General features: G+C 45.1%; 1 protein-coding gene across 14 annotated transcripts in view; it reads right to left on the bottom strand.

Moving 5' to 3' along the window:
- The window catches only part of CHD3 (chromodomain helicase DNA binding protein 3), a 2,755,261-nt gene that overhangs the window by 2,111,760 nt on the left and 624,971 nt on the right, over window positions 1-18,530 (bottom strand). For all 14 annotated transcript variants that reach the window (XM_069646310.1, XM_069646296.1, XM_069646309.1 and 11 more), the window contains exons 12-13: window positions 14,941-15,152; window positions 14,188-14,319 (exon numbers count right to left, since the gene is read on the bottom strand). In XM_069646310.1, coding sequence (XP_069502411.1) covers window positions 14,188-14,319; window positions 14,941-15,152 — 344 coding nt within the window. The remainder of the gene's footprint in view (window positions 1-14,187; window positions 14,320-14,940; window positions 15,153-18,530) is intronic.

The raw sequence follows: 18,530 nt of genomic DNA, 5'->3' as shown, positions 1-18,530 counted from the left end.
AGTAGTGTCTCTTCTGATGTCAACAGAGTAAAGTTGGGCTATCTCCCTGCCCAACCATGTGATTTGTTGGAAAAGAACAAATAACTTACCTCTCTGCAACTTTCTTTCTGATGAATGTTCCTCCCACGCAATACGCCTTTTGCCCCGGGAATGATGTTGGGGCCAGTATATACTGAGGTGCTGCGTCCCGTGAGCTTAGTCCCACCCCTTTTACCTAGCACTTCGACGCTGAGGGACTGCAGAGCCAAGGTGTACTAGCTATCCACCATGCTGGGTAGATTAGGAGCTCTTGAGGAATCTGTGGGTAGAACATCCATCAGAAAGAAAGGACCTCAGGCACATCCTTACCAGACAGACCATAGCATTCGAGATACAGAAGATGATCCACCTCGATTGGTTCTGTTTGGTCACAGCTCTGACTGCCGGGTCACAAGCATAACCAATGAAAAGCTGGCTTTCTTTCCTGGCCTCTCTCGTCCGAGAGACGTAGTAGCTGAGGGCCTGCACTGCATCTCACAGATGGAATTATTCCTCTGACTTGGAAGGGTGAGGCAGAGGCCTTAATTGAACATGGATATTTTGAGAGAGATGAAAATCATAGACAACCTGTGGAAGAAAGGATGGTCTTACTCTCAATGTCACCACCTCCTTGGAGAAAACGAAGTAGTGAGATTTCACGGACAACTGGCGCTCACTCACCAGTCTAGCAGAAGTGATGGCAACCAGGAAAATCACCTTAAGTGTGAACAGTCAACTAACAAAAATGGAGGGGTTAAAACAGAGTGCCCATAAGAAACATTAACACTAAATTCAAGCCCCATGCCGGGACCAACTAGTGTGTGGGAAACTGATTACGCAATCCCAGCAAAAGTCGCAGTGCAGTGGTGGTTGGCAGTGGTGGTCATGGAAAATGAGCCCTGCTCATGGGTGCTCTTGAAGACTGAAATGGCATGGCAGCAAGATATCTCTTTAGAGTGGCAATCTGTAAGCCGATCTGGGCAATGAGAGCAGAAAAGCCAAAACAGAGGATCACGAGCAGTTAAGAGTCCAGATCTCTATCCGCGAATCAAATCAAAAACCTACACCACCTGCAGGCATGAATTAATATGGTGGTTCTTCTAGCAGAAGGAAGCCCGTCAAGGAGGTCCTCCACTCCTTACACCTTAACATTTCAGCAGCTGAGCCTGAAGGTTCAAGCTTTTGAGGTTCAGATGCAGGATTCGACCTTCGGATTGGGAGAGAATGTCTGTCTTCTGTGGAAGGCGCCATGTCTAACAGCTTTGTTCTCCGAGCCCAATCTGGAGAGATCAAGATCAACGTGGACCCGAAGAGGCATGGCCTCCTAAGAACCAGCACTATGACAGGGACCGGTGGGAACGCAAAGAGAAGGTCGAAGTCCCACTTGACAGTCAGGACGTCCACCAGTGCGCCCTATAGTGGAAATCCACCAGAACAGAACTACCTCCACTTCTTGCTCACGCTGGAAGCAAAGAGGTCCACCTGAAGAGTCCACCAATGGGAGAATGCCTCTCCCAGAACTTCCTGACAGAGCTCCCACTCATGGTAGGAAAAGTTTAACTGCTCATGGCATCCACAATCACGTTCTTCCTGCCAGCCAGATGAGCTGCTGTCAGAGAAATGCTGTTCTCCAGAGCCCAAAACCACAGTCGCATTGCTTTCCCGTGCAGAGGCAAGGAGCCCATACCACCCTGTTTGTTATGGTAGTGCATGGCAACTCTGTTGTCGGTCAGCAGCCAGCCTAATCACTCTCAAACTGATGTATTCTCGTCTTTCCAAAGGAGATCACAGGCTGCTCAACATCAGGTCTTGAGGTGAGTGCCCCAGGCTTTCAGGTGGTACGTCTGTGACCAGGGTCATTTGGGGCAAGAATTGACGAAACAAGTGAGTAGGTTGTTTCTCGGGGGCCACCATTCCAGGTCTCTGGACACTTTTGCTGAGACCTGAAGAAGGGCTGAGATGTGTACCTTAATCTGAGCCACTGACAACTGAGAAGCCACTGCAGCAACTGCATGTGTAGCTAGGCCATTGGCACCACAAGAATGCTGGAGGCCGTAAGAACCAGCAAGCGCAGAAAAGCTGAGGCAGGAACCATTTGCTGCTATTGTAAGACACAAACCATCTTGGAGATGTTCGCTACTCGATTCTGGGGGGCATCTGCCCAGGCAAGTGTCCAAGACATCCCCAATGAATCAGAGCAACTGGGGTGGCAAAACTAGATATTTCCTGAAGTTCACAGAGAAGCCCAAGCTGTGCAACAGGCTGCACATCCGGTACAAATGCGCCAACGCCTGGTCTAGGGTGCATGCTCGGTCAAGTCAGTTGGTCAGATAGGGAAAGACATGGATATCCTCTTCTGAGGCAAGCTGCTACCACTGCCAGCAGCTTGGTAAAGACCCTGGGTGCTGAAGAAAGGCCAAACGGTAGGACTTTGAATTGGTAGTGACAGTTGCCTACTGCAAATCACAGGTAATTCCTGTGCTTCTAGTGTTGGGCATATGGAAGTAGGCATCAAGAAAATTCAGGGAGACAAGCCAATCCTGTAGGTTTAGGGCCTTGAAAATCTGAGCTAAAGTAACCATCTTGCACTTGTTCTTGCTAAGTAGAGGTTGACCCCAGTCCTTCTTCGGCACCAGCAAATATGCTGAATAGCAGCCCTTGCCTGGATCGATGGACCTTTTCGCTAGAAGCTGACAAACCTCCTCTAGCATGACAGGGTCGTGAGGCAGGCCTGGTTGGCCAATGAATCGTCTGAAGGGCGTTGAGTCAAAGGGAGACAGTCTCCTCGGCGAACGCCCTGTAAGGCCCAGGCATCGGAAGTAGGACGCATTGATTGCTGAACCAGCATATTTTACTTCCCACAGGGAAGGAATGGTGGAAGTCCCCTTCCGAAGGGCTTCGCACCAAGGGCAGCTGAGGGTTTATTGGATGTTGGCAAGCCACTCCTAGGGGCACCTCTTTCCCCACCCCTGTGGGGGCAGCGCTGCACCAGCTAGTCTGAGTGGGCTTAATGTCTGCCTATGTGGACGTAAAAAGTAAAAAAGTAAAGGGACAAAAACACCTGCCCCTACCTGTAGGGGGTCGGAGGCTGTTGCTGTTAGGCCGCCAGACCCAAAGGTTTTGTAGTCGCCTTCGAAGCCTGGAATTACTAGAGAGATTCCTTGGCCTTCATACTGAACAGATTGTTGCTGTCAAATGGCATGTCCAGATGTTTCGCCTGGACATCTGGGGCAAAAGCAGATGTCTGTAGCCAGTACCTCTGAAGCACTGTCCCAGTGGCCATAGGTCTGCCCACACAGTCAACAATGTCCATTCATGACTAAAGGATTTGGCTGGAAGCCTTCATGCCATCAGAAGAGATGTGTTCCGCCGCCTCCAAAATCACTGACCAAAGACCAAACAAAAATGTGGTTAGGGCACAGGAGGTGTTAATACATTTTAGACCAAGGCTTGGTGAGCCAAAAACCTTTCTTCCCCAGGCATCCAAGCTCTTGCTCACACTATCTCTGGCAAGGAGGGGAAAGATGTCGTCAGGTTGACTGTGACGACCTGGACAACCGAGCTTTCAGGTGATGCATGGGTGGACAGGACCAACTGGTTTGAGGCACTAGCCTGTGCTTTTTGGCTTGGTCTCTGTCAACCGACATAACTGAGGCCAGCTTAGACCATAGTTCAAGAACTGGTGCTTCTACTGCAGATTGAGAGGCATTAGAGTCTCTTTTTTTGGGCCCTCATCCAGAATGTCAGTGATCTTGTACTGTACCTTGGGTCGAGAGGGGGCCGATAACCCCAAGGTATAAACCACTTTAAGAATCAGGTGCTGAAAAGCCACCAGAGGCTTACCTAGAGTGGAATCATGGAGCATGTCGGGGGAGGTATCCAGACCTATTGCGTCTCCTGAAGATCAGTAGCAAGATCCACCAAATCACCTTCCTTGCTATAAAATTCCTCTGGAAAGTCTATAGGTTCCCTGGGGTTCCAATCCAAAGAGAATGGGGTCCCTCTCCTCATCATAAATGTCCTCCATTCGGATCATGAATGCACCCCTAGGGAGCAGAGTATACTCCTGGAGTTAGCAGGTGCCATTGGTGCGTACAGGCAAATATTGAGGTAAGAAGACGGACATGCAAAGACGGAGCAGCGTGATCTTGAGATGGTTGTTGTCTGCCTTCGGCATGACCGAGCCCAAGGGCGTACGATTAAGCGCCTTTGTGGAGTCTCTGCTGGCTTGTCCGAGCATGGTGGACTCTGATGGCACTGGCAGAGTCGTGGCTGTAGTCATCATCAAAGAGGACGTAGCCATTGACGCCTGAACTGAAAGTGCTGGGACATTAGAAAATAGGTTGAGCATCTTAAACCAGAAGAACTTCCATTCCTTTGGAATCGAGTATTTGGTAGGAAAAGGTACCTGAAGTGCCTGGTACTCCGAAGAGTCCTAGGAATGATGGCTCCTTTTCCACAAAAAGGAAGAAGAATGATGTTTAGAAAACACGCCGGGATCTGCCTCTTGATGCGCTTCTTTTTCTTCTTGTCCTTGCTGCTAGAGACCGTTCTTCTATGTGATGTTCAGCACTGGGCAACCTCCAACAAGTCCGTTTGTCACAGAGGTGAATAGTTGTTTTGCCTCCTGTTCATGATGCGCCTGGGGGTGCATCGCCTGACACGACGCGCAACCCTGAGTGTCGCACCCATCACTGAGGCAGTAAAGACAGATCCTGTGAGGATCCGAAATTGACATTTGACATCTGCATTCAACACAGGATTTAAACCCATAGGATGTTGATGGATTCAGCATATTGTCGATAAACGAGAAGTGGTAAAATCTTCAAAAACAAAGCAGTGTTCCAGAAGTGAGCAGAGTGCACAGGAAAGAACTACTGTCACGGGATGCAGCACCGTAATATATACTGGTCCTAACATCATGTCGAGCGCTATGCCGATCTGCACCCCCTGACGGCGGAAAGGTTCCCGAAGAGGAGCTGCACTGGCAGATAGATATCAATGATGAGGAAACTGTGGGAGAAAGGAATCAATTAGAAGCATTATTATCTCACTCGTTGCAGGAGGACACTTGACCAGTAGCCAACTTTACATTCCTTCCATTAGTCTTGCTTTGTTCTTCTCCTTTCTCTCCCTTGGTTGTATTGGGAAGCTCCAGGTGTCAAACTCTCCCAATTCCCTCCAGGGAGTTTGTAGAGCTGGAAAAGCATGACACCAGCTGACTTTTCCCAGCCCCTTTAAATACATGGAGTGCAGGCTCTCTTTGTTAACTCTCTTAGCATTAGTTATTTTGTACCATGATCTGTTTCATGAACTTTGTTTGGTCAAGCCTGAACTTTTCTTAAATTCGTTTATTGACTGATTTATTAAGTTATTACATAATTATTATAGGTTTCCTGGGTTTGTTTATTAATTAATTATTACAGGTTTCCTGGGATTGGTTTACTTTCAAATTAGACCCCTTTCCTTCCTCCTTGGGTCTATCGGCAGTGCACAGGCTTTACATAAGCATCAAATGGCATCAGTGCCATCTTGGAATCATGGAAATGCAGTTTTGTGGCTCAGCGACATTCCACCATTGTCCAAAGTCTGCAGGTCATCGAGTACAGCTTTTTCATCCAGCCGCAATGTGAGCGAGAAGGTTTTTATACAGGGTTCTCACTTTTCATGATCCATGCTCGTGCTGGTGGGTTAACTATCTTTGGGCCTGATCACAAGTTGGCCGGTATCCTGGGTGGTAATACTGCCGGGATACCGCTCAACGTTAATTGTGTTAGTGCTGGATCATGGGTTGGGCGATAACGGGAAATCCCCATTCCCTATTGGGTCCATTGGACCCAATGGGGCATTATCAGCGTAATTATGGTGTGATAATACAGCTGGCGGTAATTGTACTGAAAGCGAGTGGCAAAATGGGATTATCACCTCCAGCAAAAAGCTGGAGGTAACACAGCCCATTTAGCGCCCAAGTCTTGTTCAGATCAGCCCTTAAATGCGGAAGTATTAGCATTACTACTGCATTTAGGGGCTAGCGCCCAACTCATGAGCAGGCCCTTAAGTCAAAGGTTCATCCCTGCATCTTCTGGGAAACTTAGTATTCACAGAAGACTCCTTGTGTTTGTCTACTTTGGGTGTGAGGGGATCAAGACACTAGGGAATCTTGCTACATTCTCCATAGGGGGGCACTACGGCTAGTGTGCATGCCGCCTCAGTCTACTCAAGCTCCGCCCCTCACACATAAGGATGGGGTGTTCCTCGAACTTAATTCAGATCCTGGAGTTTCTAGGACTAACACTCTAATTTTAGAAGTTTCCAGTGATTGAGTATACATGTATGTGTAATAAAACACTGCAGTTTCCCTGCAGTTGTCAGCTCTGTGCCATATGCAGTAATGTTGTTGTGATTACATTTTTATATTTGTTTCTAGGGGTGAACTGGGACCTATTCAGGTTTAGCTATTTTTACTATTTGTTTGTTGGCCCTCTGGCCCGATGTCCAGTAATACATGACCCGTTCTCCCAAATGTTGATTACTACATATACCTTGTCCTCCCCTGTTAGTGTTATGCCATCATACTGCATAGCGTGGAGGGAGTGGGTATCAACCTGAACCCATTACTGTGTTTTTCTTGTATACTTACTTTGTTGGTATAGGTTTGTTAGTATTTATGTGACTTTGTGTATCCTAATGCAGCACTAAATAAATGAATACATATTCTTACAGCACCCGTGTAAAGCCCCGTTAAGTCCCGCTTTGCCGCGGACGCTTCTCCAGTGCTATTGCGATCGACAAAGGATTTGCTGCTGTACTCACTACAAGATCCAGCAGGCTTTGCTGCATCAAGGGCTGGGTGGAGCTATATAAGCTCAGGATCGCGCGCACCGCGCGCGCGCACCCGTGTAAAGCCCCGTTAAGTCCCGCTTTGCCGCGGACGCTTCTCCAGTGCTATTGCGATCGACAAAGGATTTGCTGCTGTACTCACTACAAGATCCAGCAGGTGAATGGAAGAGTGAACTGTGCACTACATGGAGAGAATATAGCCATAAAACAGACTATATAACATACTTTTCTCTTATTTAGGCTTTGCTGCATCAAGGGCTGGGTGGAGCTATATAAGCTCAGGATCGCGCGCACCGCGCGCGCGCACCCGTGTAAAGCCCCGTTAAGTCCCGCTTTGCCGCGGACGCTTCTCCAGTGCTATTGCGATCGACAAAGGATTTGCTGCTGTACTCACTACAAGATCCATCAGGTGAATGGAAGAGTGAACTGTGCACTACATGGAGAGAATATAGCCATAAAACAGACTATATAACATACTTTTCTCTTATTTAGGCTTTGCTGCATCAAGGGCTGGGTGGAGCTATATAAGCTCAGGATCGCGCGCACCGCGCGCGCGCACCCGTGTAAAGCCCCGTTAAGTCCCGCTTTGCCGCGGACGCTTCTCCAGTGCTATTGCGATCGACAAAGGATTTGCTGCTGTACTCACTACAAGATCCAGCAGGTGAATGGAAGAGTGAACTGTGCACTACATGGAGAGAATATAGCCATAAAACAGACTATATAACATACTTTTCTCTTATTTAGGCTTTGCTGCATCAAGGGCTGGGTGGAGCTATATAAGCTCAGGATCGCGCGCACCGCGCGCGCGCACCCGTGTAAAGCCCCGTTAAGTCCCGCTTTGCCGCTTCGCCGCGGCAACGCGGCTAGTGCTGGTTATTTAAGCGGGTGTTTTGTTTACAGTTAGACTCTAGGGAAGCACACTGTAGTTAGGTGCTATTAAAACTCTGTGGCGTCCGGAAAAGAGGCATCCCAGTGTTAAGATGTTTACACTCCGTACTGGCATGCCTTGCACCGAACGAGTTCATGCCTTAATGGAGTCCACTTCAAGAGACAGTCCAGCGTTGTCTACAAACATGGTACGACCCTCTGCCAAAAGTGCACCGTGGGACAAGCGAATAAAGAAGAAAAGCTCACGACTGGATTTCGCCATGGGCGACTTAAGGAACTTTGGGTTCAACAGTTGTCGGACATTACGCTCTGTAGTTAGAATGCCTGAACTCAACAATCTAAGTGTATCGAATATAGAAGCGCAGCCCCTTTGTAATGACGTAGGGGCGTGCTCTGCTCAGCAATCTGTGGTGAATTCACAAGTGACACAGGTCACAGATGGTGATAAGGAAGTGGAAGAACAGCCATGTAATATTTCACTATCTGATTCAATGATACTCCAAAATGCTCGTTCAGGGGTTGTTAGTTCAGCTCCCCTTCCGATAGAAAGCCAGGATGTTGGTGTTGCTAAAGATGTTGCAATTATTGAACTGGAATCTTCGGACTCTTGCTTTGTGGCCAAGGACGACACTTTTGATCTTTCCAAATCGCCAGCATTGTTTAATACTGGAGACATTACAGAATCTGAAAGTTCGATCTCATTTATTCCGCCGACTCCCAGGAGACCAAATGGAAATAGCTCGATTATAAGTCCGGCTCTCGTGTTAAAAAAAGATGATTCTTTATCACTGGAAAAAATGAACATGGCTTTGATGGCTCTAGCTAGACTGTTTGAAACCTTAGACTCCAAAATCAATGTAATACAAGATAATGTTGATAATTTCCAGAGATCTCAGAAGGCATTTAGTTTGTCCTTGGCCCGAAAGCAAGAGGCTGATGTTGATCAGGCAGCCCATTTTTCTAAACAGTTGGGTTTGATGTTATTATCCTGCCAAAACATTGATGACCAGCTGAATGGCAAACTGAACCCAGTTACAGTTGGGGGAAATATACAAAGTGTTAACACTGTTGTGCCCTTTGTTGAGGGCATTATAAGAGAGGTGATAGATAAGGAGACAATGAATGTACCAATGGGGCCACTATCTGACCCAAGAATTGAAATAATTAAATCTGTTCACGGCGGGAAGGGAGGAAAGTCTGTGAAGTCTGTGGAGATGACACTGGTGAATCCCATACCCGATCAGTTGATACTGAGGGGAAAGGAGGCAGGGGTTCCCATGGTTGATGATTCAAAAATCAGAGAAACACAGCAGTTAAAAGGGGCGTACACGATATTTGCAAAAAAATCTAAGGGCCCCTCCAATCAATCAATGTTAAACCCAAAGAAGTCAAAAAATCAGAAGTCCAAAACAACGGCTGTGAGTGGGTCTACGAAACAATTCTTTAAATCCCTGTCTAAACCAGATAGAAGCTCAATGTTAGCTTCTAGTGCTATCACAAAAAAATATCAAAATCTATCTCAGGAAAGACAAAGAATGTTGAACAAGGGTAAGGATCCCAACCACAGGACTCTCCCTTATGCTCCCTTAGATGAGTTGGTGCATGTTGCGCAGGAGCTGGGGAGCGGATCTACTAATGTAACGGCCCCAACCCAAGTGCCGCCTGTACCGAAGAACAAGCGAGTGAAAGCTAACTCAACGCCCAATGTCACAGTCAATACGCAGGACCTTAGGAAAGCTGTGGATGAGTATATGAATCAATTCCATCCTAAGCCACATGTGACTCACCCTCTGTCTCAGGCTTTTAATCCATCACTGGAGAAACCTGAATTAGGGGATGATGAAAATACCAATGGCGAAAGGACCCTCCCGATTCAGGAAGTAAAGTCCTCTAAGAATGACCTACTAATAAATAAAACAATGTTGGATGCGCAAGACAACCTACAAAATAATATTCTATGCACAATTAAAGACTGTCTAGTTGCTTTGACCACGGAACAAAAAAGTCTTAAATCTTCCTTGAAGGCAATGGGGAGTGGCCACTCTGGTGTGGGAATTCCATCTCATGAAGAATGCATCTCTAAGAATGTAACGTTTAAATCCCCACTGGAGGAGACCCAATGCTACAAGACTAGAGATTCACTTAGTAACCGGAATCATTCTGATGTTAAGGTACCACACAAGAGTAAAAAGCCTACCCAATTATTTTCCCTGTTCCTTAGTTGTCGGGGGGGTTCCTTTCCAACATACATAATGAACAGAGGAAGCATCATGCAAATATTTGCAGATATTCCAAATTTGGAAGATATCTCCTCTGGTGATCTAGTACAAGTGGAGTTCCCCGATGATAATGATCCAACGGTGTCCTGTATGTGGTTAAGTTCTCGCATCATTTACAATATCATTTGGTCCGCTAGATCTGAATTCTTTGATTTGGGCTTTGATTTAATTCCTACTACTAAGGAATCCCAGCCGCTGGAAGCTATCACTAAACCAGTTAGTCAGGTAATTAGTGGTGAGCATACCTCAGGTAGGGGATGCAGCTGTGGGAAAGCATAACTAGGAATTGATGACCCTGATGTTCGGGGTCAGAAATTGGTAGTCATGAGCTGGAATACGAGGGGATATAAACATTTGTTAAATAATGCTAAGTGTGATCTCAGAGAATGTGATCTAGCCCTTATGCAAGAAACCTGGTTGACTGTCCCCCTATCGTGGAACAATCATTATGTCCATTTAGTTCCAGCAATTAAGGGACAGAAAGGCAGACCAATGTCTGGATTGGTGACTATCTCCAATATGTCCACGATAACTAATATCTCTGAGGGGCCCAACCCAAACTCCTATTTGCAATGCTCAGTAATTATGTTCCAAAAGCTGAAATTTTTAGTTATAAATATATACTGGAACCCAATTGCAATTTCAACCTCCACTCTCCTTAACGATTTGAATACATTAATGGAAGACAATATAACTATCCCGGACATCGCGCATGTAATATTAGCCGGGGATTTGAATATGCATTTGCTGGCCTCATCTAAGAAAAGGAGTTTGGATCGGGTTTCGCCGTGGAGAACTTTTATTAACACGTGGGATCTAATTATGTTGAATGGGGCAGTGGAAACTGATAACCCCCCATCATACACGTGGTCTTGTGGCGCTCAAAATGCTACAATTGACTATATGTATGTTGATAGAGGGCTGTTTGAGAAAATCTCCGAGTTTAGGGTAGTTCCCACCATAGCGAGTGATCATTGGATTTTGAGAGCCGAGTTTGTGATCCAAACCAAGGAAGAACTTCGCTCCAGTCCAAATCAATTGAGTGGTCTTATTATAAACGCCCAACGAAACAGACTTTACTGGTCAAGCGATGCACTGCAAACATTTGCACGCAGTGTAACGAATGACCAACAGCGATTGGTAAGAGGTATGGATGTTGCTGATTATCATGATAAAATGCATCTCTTTGCCCCTGCTTCAACTACAGAAACTAATAAGAGCAGGCAGCAGCATATCCATATGTTCGATTTGGCCATTAGAGATCGAAAGAGGCAATACCGAAAACAGAAAAGACAGATTTCTAACTTACCGGTACAGTATCGTGAATTGGCTTTACGCAAATTGAAGACCAAATATAGAAATTGGATTCGAGGTCACAAAGCTAATATGTTCCAACATGATGGGGAAAAATGGTTACAGATGGTCCAAACTAAAAATACATCACAAATCTGGAAAATGATAAATAATGGAGCAGGAGCTCCGCAGCTGACGGCACAACTTAATGGCGTGTCGGAAAAAAGCTGGGTCGCCTATTTCACTAGCATTTACGCTCTTCCGGCGAATAGTACCTCAAAGCTGAATCTAGAAATATTGAATTCACCCTTTCAGATTAGTTTTGACCGTGAAGATGTTTTGTTTTATATCAACAAAGCTAGCTCTTCAAGAGCCCCTGGTCCTGACGGTTTATCAAATAATGTCCTAAAACAGAATCCGGAGTTATGGGCATCTATTCTCTGTGCTATCTTCCAGGTCCTGCAAACAAAACAGGCAGTTCCTCCGTCGTGGTGTAAGGCCATCACAGTGCCAATTTATAAGAAAGGCGACCGAACAAATCCGGCCAGTTACCGTCCGATCTCTCTTCTTGACGCCCCTGGCAAGATTTTCAGCAGAATTGTTTTAAGAGACCTTGACAATTGGGCCTCAAAAGAGAATCGACGAGATCCATTTCAAACTGGTTTTGTGCGAGATCTTGGCACAAGCATCAATATAACGACCCTCAATGCAATCAAAGAGTTATACGCCACAAGGAATCAACCAATATATCTGGCGTATGTTGACTTTCGAGTGGCCTTTGACTCGGTAGATCGGAACCTATTGTTGGAGAAGTTGCTGAAATTTGGCTGTCCACCCTCACTTGTGCATTTGATACATTTGTTTCATTCGAACACTTCAATGAAAGTTAAATTGAATTTAGAAGGGCTGCTATCAGATGAAATACCAACTAAACGCGGCCTAAAACAAGGCTGCATCTTAGCCTCTACATTGTTTAATTTGTTTATATTTGATCTTGGCAATGAATTCAACAATGTTATGAATGATGCCCCGAAACTTGGCAACCAGGTCATTGCATGGCTCCTGTATGCAGATGATTTAGTTCTTATCTCTCAAACACCGAGAGGCCTGCAAAATATGCTTGATAAACTTGACCAGTACGTTGCCAAAAACAACTTGACCTTAAATTTGGAGAAAACACAGGTGATGGAATTGGGGAGACTTGGACTTAGATCAAAGAAACAGTATTGTTGGCTTTTGAACAAACAGAGGTTAAAAATAGTCAACGAATACAAATACTTAGGAGTCATATTTAGCAACTCCTCCACTAATATACCCCAAAGAGTTGGTATAGAGAGTAAATTGTCCACTCTAATCTCGCAAGCGAGAATCTTGCAATATAAGTATGGCAAGTTCTCATGTAAACACATTCTCACCTTTTATCAACAAAAAGTAATCCCCATTGTTACCTATGGTTCAGAAGCCTGGTCACCTCCACAGGCTGGTTATTGGAACAAAATTGAGGCTAGGTTCTGGAAGAAAGTTCTGAATCTTCCAAACTCTTGCCCAAACGCACTGCTTCGTTTTGAGTTGGGAATTCTCTCCGTGAACATACAAGTGTCCTGGAAGAGATGCTGCTTATTTCGGAAATGTGTGATGGGCCTATCCAGCAATAGTGTGCTAAGAATTCTGGCAGACTATTTATTGCGGTCAGAACATTTATTCCCAGTAAATTGGAGAGCGGCTGTTTTGTCGGATCTAACAGAAGCTAATATCACATTAGATCTATTACTATCCAATCCTACCAAAGCTAAAACCAAATTGTATCATTTAGATTGGCACATAACGCAACAGAACTGTATGAAGCTAAAAGATTTTGATAGAGCTATGTTTGGGCATAAAAAACTCCAAGGAACTGCTGATTATCTATTAAAATGTCCTTCCCATAAATTGAGAAATCAAATATTGCGATTTCGTTTGAATTTATGGCCAACGAAACAAGTTTTGCTAAGGAGGGGTATCATTAAGAGAGACTGTCTTTTTTGTCGATTCTGCAATGATGCAAAAGTCGAAGAAACATTGAAACATCTATTGATAGAATGTGCTGCATTACAATCACAGAGAAAGGATTTGGTTGACAAATTAACAAGGCATCACTACATAAGACGCTCTAATGATGAGCTATGGTATGAGCTGTTCGCAACCCCAAAGATAACAATAAGAATAGCCACTATCCATTTCCTAAACAAAATATTATGTCCCATATTCAAGTGAGTAACTAATCTGCCCATTGGAAGAAATGGAAGAAATGGGATAGTATTTGGCTCTCTATATATATCTTGATTGTGGTATGGTTGTATCTGATTTTAATGTGTGATTTTAACATGTGATTTTTTTTTTTTTTCTTCTTCTTTTTAATGATGTATGTATCTTGTTTTAAACCTCGTTTTGAAAGGTTGATTTAATCAGCCATCCAAAATAAAAAATAAAAAATAAAAAAAAAAAAAAAATTCTTACAGTATTTCTTGTGTGGTTAATTTATCAGGCATGGTATATGTGTATGGGCCTAATAGTACTTTAGTACCAGCCCACCCTATTCCCTCCTTTGAGTGAAACCTGGCAGCTCTTTTACATTACCCATTGAGAGTTTTGGTCTGACTTGATGGACAACCTGTCTCCAGTAGGGTTAGGTCTCGTCACACCCTTCAGCAGAGGGCTGTGGAAGAGCCCCCCTAACAAAAGACAACCGAGAGAACATGAGGTCCGAAGTGACAACCTGAAAGCAAAGACACAGCAAAGGCAAAGCAAGCAACTACCAGTAATGCAGTGACTCTATAGACCCTGTAGTGTAGCTGCTGAGCTCTACAGACTGAATCCAGTACAAAAATACCTGTGTTTCCAGTAGGCCTGTTGGTGATATTCGAAGGTGGGAATTGACATATCCTCCTCCTCCCAGGTACACTGATCATAAGGAAGATCCCTCCACTTCACCAAGTAGTGGTAGTTGCCTTTTTTGTCAGTACTGTCAATAAAAATCAGAATAAATGTCAGCAAATTGTCCAGTTCTCTTAGTCGTTCCAGATAGAGGTGTCACCAACGCCAGAAATGACAACATAAAACAAAGTGGACACCTTTCAGAAAGCACAAGTCTAGAGTGCGGAGTGCTGGAATGCGGTCTTGAAGAATGCCTACTGCAGGAAATAGATGCCAATTACAATTCAGTATGCACCCTGATGATTCAGTAGGTGCTTTAGGGTTTATAAATGTAACATGCATTTTACCACTTAGCTATCTGAATCCTTACTGTGCATTAATATGTTGTAAAGCAGTTACCAAATAACATGGAAGCTTTCTTAGGGTATGTTAAGAGGAGCACTTGTGCTCAGTATGTGGAAAACAATTATTTGTTGAACACCCTATGTTTCCTTTCTATATAAAATACAGTACATTCATAGTGTTATTTTAATTGCTTTGCATCTTCTTATCATAGACCTATTGAGTGCTAAACTGCTAATTAAACTTGCTGAATTCCTTTTACTGACATCCTCAGTACTCATGCTATTAAGAGTTTCCTGCTGTTTTATCCCAGTGTATCCTATTAGCCTGGCACAATCTGACCAACATAGCAGCAAGCATCACAAACCTGTGATTGATAATGCGTTGCATTGTCATCCACTCTGCCTTGATTCCGTAACGGTAGAACTTCTCCTCCATCTCGGCATACACTGGGTCCTTAATCTTTCTTTTCTCACTCTTGCCATCGTCATCTCCTGAGCCATAATCTAGGGGTGGTGGCTCATCCATGTCCGTCTTCCGCTGGTAGTTTCGGTACATCACTGTGTGGAAGATTTCGAGCTAGAGGAAGTTATGACAGGTTTGACTTTATCAGCTTGTGGGTCTCTGTTGCTAAATTGACATACTCCACACCCTGCAACCTGCCCCAGTTCAACCTACTCGCCCAGGACTGCCCTGTAACAATCACAAGGAGATGGTGTCTAATTCTGCTAACAGCTACATGTTTAATGTTATTCTTTTCAAAGGTAATGAGGAAGACTTTGATAAATAGTTATTCACTTGAGCAATAACTAGCTCTTAAGATGGCACTTCCAGGCAGTAATGGCACGGAATACCAAGTTAAAGGCCAGAATGAAGAAAGAGTATTTAGGAAGGTTTCAGGGCTTTTTCCACCCAGTAATGCCCAGCTGGAACAGAATTATAGCTATTAGCACTCCTGCATTTATTTCTGGGGTACTAATAGTTTTATTTTTTAAGTTGCTTAAACAGCAAAAAGTTACAAAAAACATCAAAGTTAGATGGGTGGTATAGAAATGGGAAGGAACTACTCATAGTCCCCTCACATTTCTGCACTGGCCATCAGGTGAGGAGGGCAGGGCCGACGGTGGATGCTGCAGAGTGAGGCAGGTAAAGAGGAGGAGATGTTACAGATGGAGGAATTAGGGCAGAGAAAGGACAGAGTGTCTGTGAGTGGTAGGAGCAGGGAGGGCAGAAAAGAGGAAATGGTGGCATCGGATATGTCAAGGTTATCCCGAGGCGGCAATTTCAGGTCAAAACCAAGACATATTAAGCCTGTATTCCGAACCCTATGATTGGATAGGAGGAAGGCAGACAAGTCCACCAATGTGCCAATATGATGAATTTATATTTGTTTTTCACTGAGGTCAGAAGTTATGGTCTAGTGGCTAAGTTGCTAACTGTGATCCAAAAGACTGTGGTTCTAATTCAGTTTGACCACACTTTCCTAGGCAGGTACTTCAACTCACCATACCTTCGTTCCCATATCTGCCAACACAAGGAGAACACAGAAACGGGGTAAAAGTCTGTATGAAGTGTGTGACGAATCCTAGGATGTCGTCACTGCTCCCGAAGGGGGAGCCCCTTCCCATGAGGCCACGGTGAGGACACTGCTAGTCCCCTTGGGGTGGTACTCAGCGGGTGGATCTTATGGGAGTAGAAACCCCCTTTGGGGCCAGTGATGACAATATCGGGAGAATGTGGTATCCCACCAATCACATGACCCTAGATCCCTTCCTTACAATAACCCCACCTATCCTTGATCTCCTCCCTCTCCACCCTACACTTGTACCTTGTACATTTGCAGCCCAGCATACGTAGAGAGTACTGAGAAGAGGAAGATATCTAGTGAGTTGCAACATCATAACTCACTTAGTACTGAGACAAGGAGGAGGCGCGGAGCATTACAGAATACATACCAGAACCACTTTGACCATTCTAGTGGTTCTCGACAGCCTATTGGAAGCAGCAGTGTTAAAAGTAAAGAAGAACTTGACGAAGTGTGAAGCCCTCCCTGGAGGAGCCGCGAGAGCAAGCACGGTCAAGCAGTGAAGGCGGAAGCTGAGCGGGAGGTCGAGAATGGAGGGAGAGAATAGAGGCTGGTCCAGGACGTAAAGACCATACGGCCAGCACATGGGCTGAGACTCTGCACATCCCTGAGACACGGGGGTGCTCAGGGAAGAAAGCGCACAGGTGGAAAAGAATGATGAGCTGCTCGAGTGCGAGAGAGGCTTCAGAAGGCCACCAGAGCCCTGTGAATGAGCCCAGCTGCACCGGATGAGCCGGCACCCGTGCAGACCGCACAGTAATGCGGGTAGCCGGAGAGGCGCTGGAGTCCAAAGGAGATGGCCGCACGAGCTAAGACACTCGGAAAAGAGGGTCTGGGACACTGAAACCATGGGAGAACCGGTTAAAAGAACATGTGCTAAGAGAGACTAAAGTCACCCACATAAAGAGAACTGTACATGCAGTACTTGGCAGACGAGTAAACCAAGTCTAATTCGGACATAATAGCCTGGGACTGCATTCCAGGCTGTCCTTCTTCGAGGAAGTACTTGGTGGGAGGAAACCAGGGCTGCCAACCAGGGTCACGGACCCACCATAGCTTGGGAAGTACATCCAGGTTGTGCTTTTTTGTCACAGTCACTGGTAGAGGGAAAACTAGGTCTGCTAACCAGGGTCAAGGACCCACTCCAGTTTGGAGACACATCCAAACTCCTTTTGGTTTTTGCAACTGTGCCTGGTGAAAAGGAACCAGGTGTGCCAATCAGGGTCGGGGACCCAGGGACAGAAAATAAGCTTGAGAAGGGCCAACAAGGGGACAGAGTTTTTGCCCCAACAATTGTTGAACTTTTCAAGAAGCCTGAACAAGGCCGGGCAAGGGACAGATTCCCCAATACTTCAAGGTAAGAGCATTCCAGAACTGACTTTCATCCAGGGGAATGGTGAAACTCCCTTTGGGCTAGAAAGACCCTCTTTTTCATTTAGTTTAAACTTAGAGTGTCAGGGGCAGAGTTGGGATTCTGACATTGGACATTGGGACTTTGCTTTGGACATTTTGACACTTATCATTTCAATTGAGGCAGGGAAATCCCTCAGAGTTTGGGCGAGATAGGGCTTTATATTGAATAACGTTTTCCAATAATCAACATGACCCCACTGTGTCAGAGTCTTACTTCTGCACCCTTACAAGTGCTATATAAATAAATTGACAATTTAAAGCATCAATTACTGAGGGGTGGAATAACACATGAGGGGTACAGAATACAAAAGAAGAAAACATCTGCCAGCAAAGTGGCTAGGCTTAAAGCGAGGTACCTTGAAAAGCAAGGAGCCTGCAGAGTGGAGGACTGTAGGAGTATGATAAATAGTAAGGCAACACTAAAGAAAAACAGGAGCAGTACCACAAACAAAGCATAGGCAATGCAAAAACCTTTGTACTAAATCCATAGCTTGTAAGGAAGCCAATGCTATGTATGAAGAACAGGAGAAATGTGAGAAATTGGGTTGGTAGAAGGAAGGAGCCTTGCTGCATAGTTGTGGATAACCTACAGTAGGTGCGCATCTGATGAGCAGGAAGGCCCATAAAAATCACACTGAGAGTTAAGGTGAGATTAAATAGTTGTAGTGACTAGCGGCACATAACAGGATTGGGTATGAAACAGAATAATCTTTCTGAAAACCCAAAGTTTGAAATACACGACTTTATGTAAACTGGGGGCTGAAAGAAAGATCCTGATCAATCATAAACCCAAGGTTATTTACCACAGGGACATGGTTGGGACAAAGGCCAAACAAAAGTGGCCATAGCAAAGGCCCAAAAAGCCAAGATTCGCCACCAATCAGAAAGACTTTGATTTTATCATTACTAAGTTGTAAGCTCGTAGAAGTTTACCAACAAGATCCATCAGTCATACATTG

This window comes from Ambystoma mexicanum, chromosome 1p, assembly GCF_040938575.1.
Source record: "Ambystoma mexicanum isolate Mex_15411 chromosome 1p, UKY_AmexF1_1, whole genome shotgun sequence".
In the NCBI taxonomy this organism is placed as follows: Eukaryota; Metazoa; Chordata; class Amphibia; order Caudata; family Ambystomatidae; genus Ambystoma; species Ambystoma mexicanum.
Note: the sequence above shows the minus strand (reverse complement) of the source record. Positions and strands in the feature narration are given on the sequence as shown.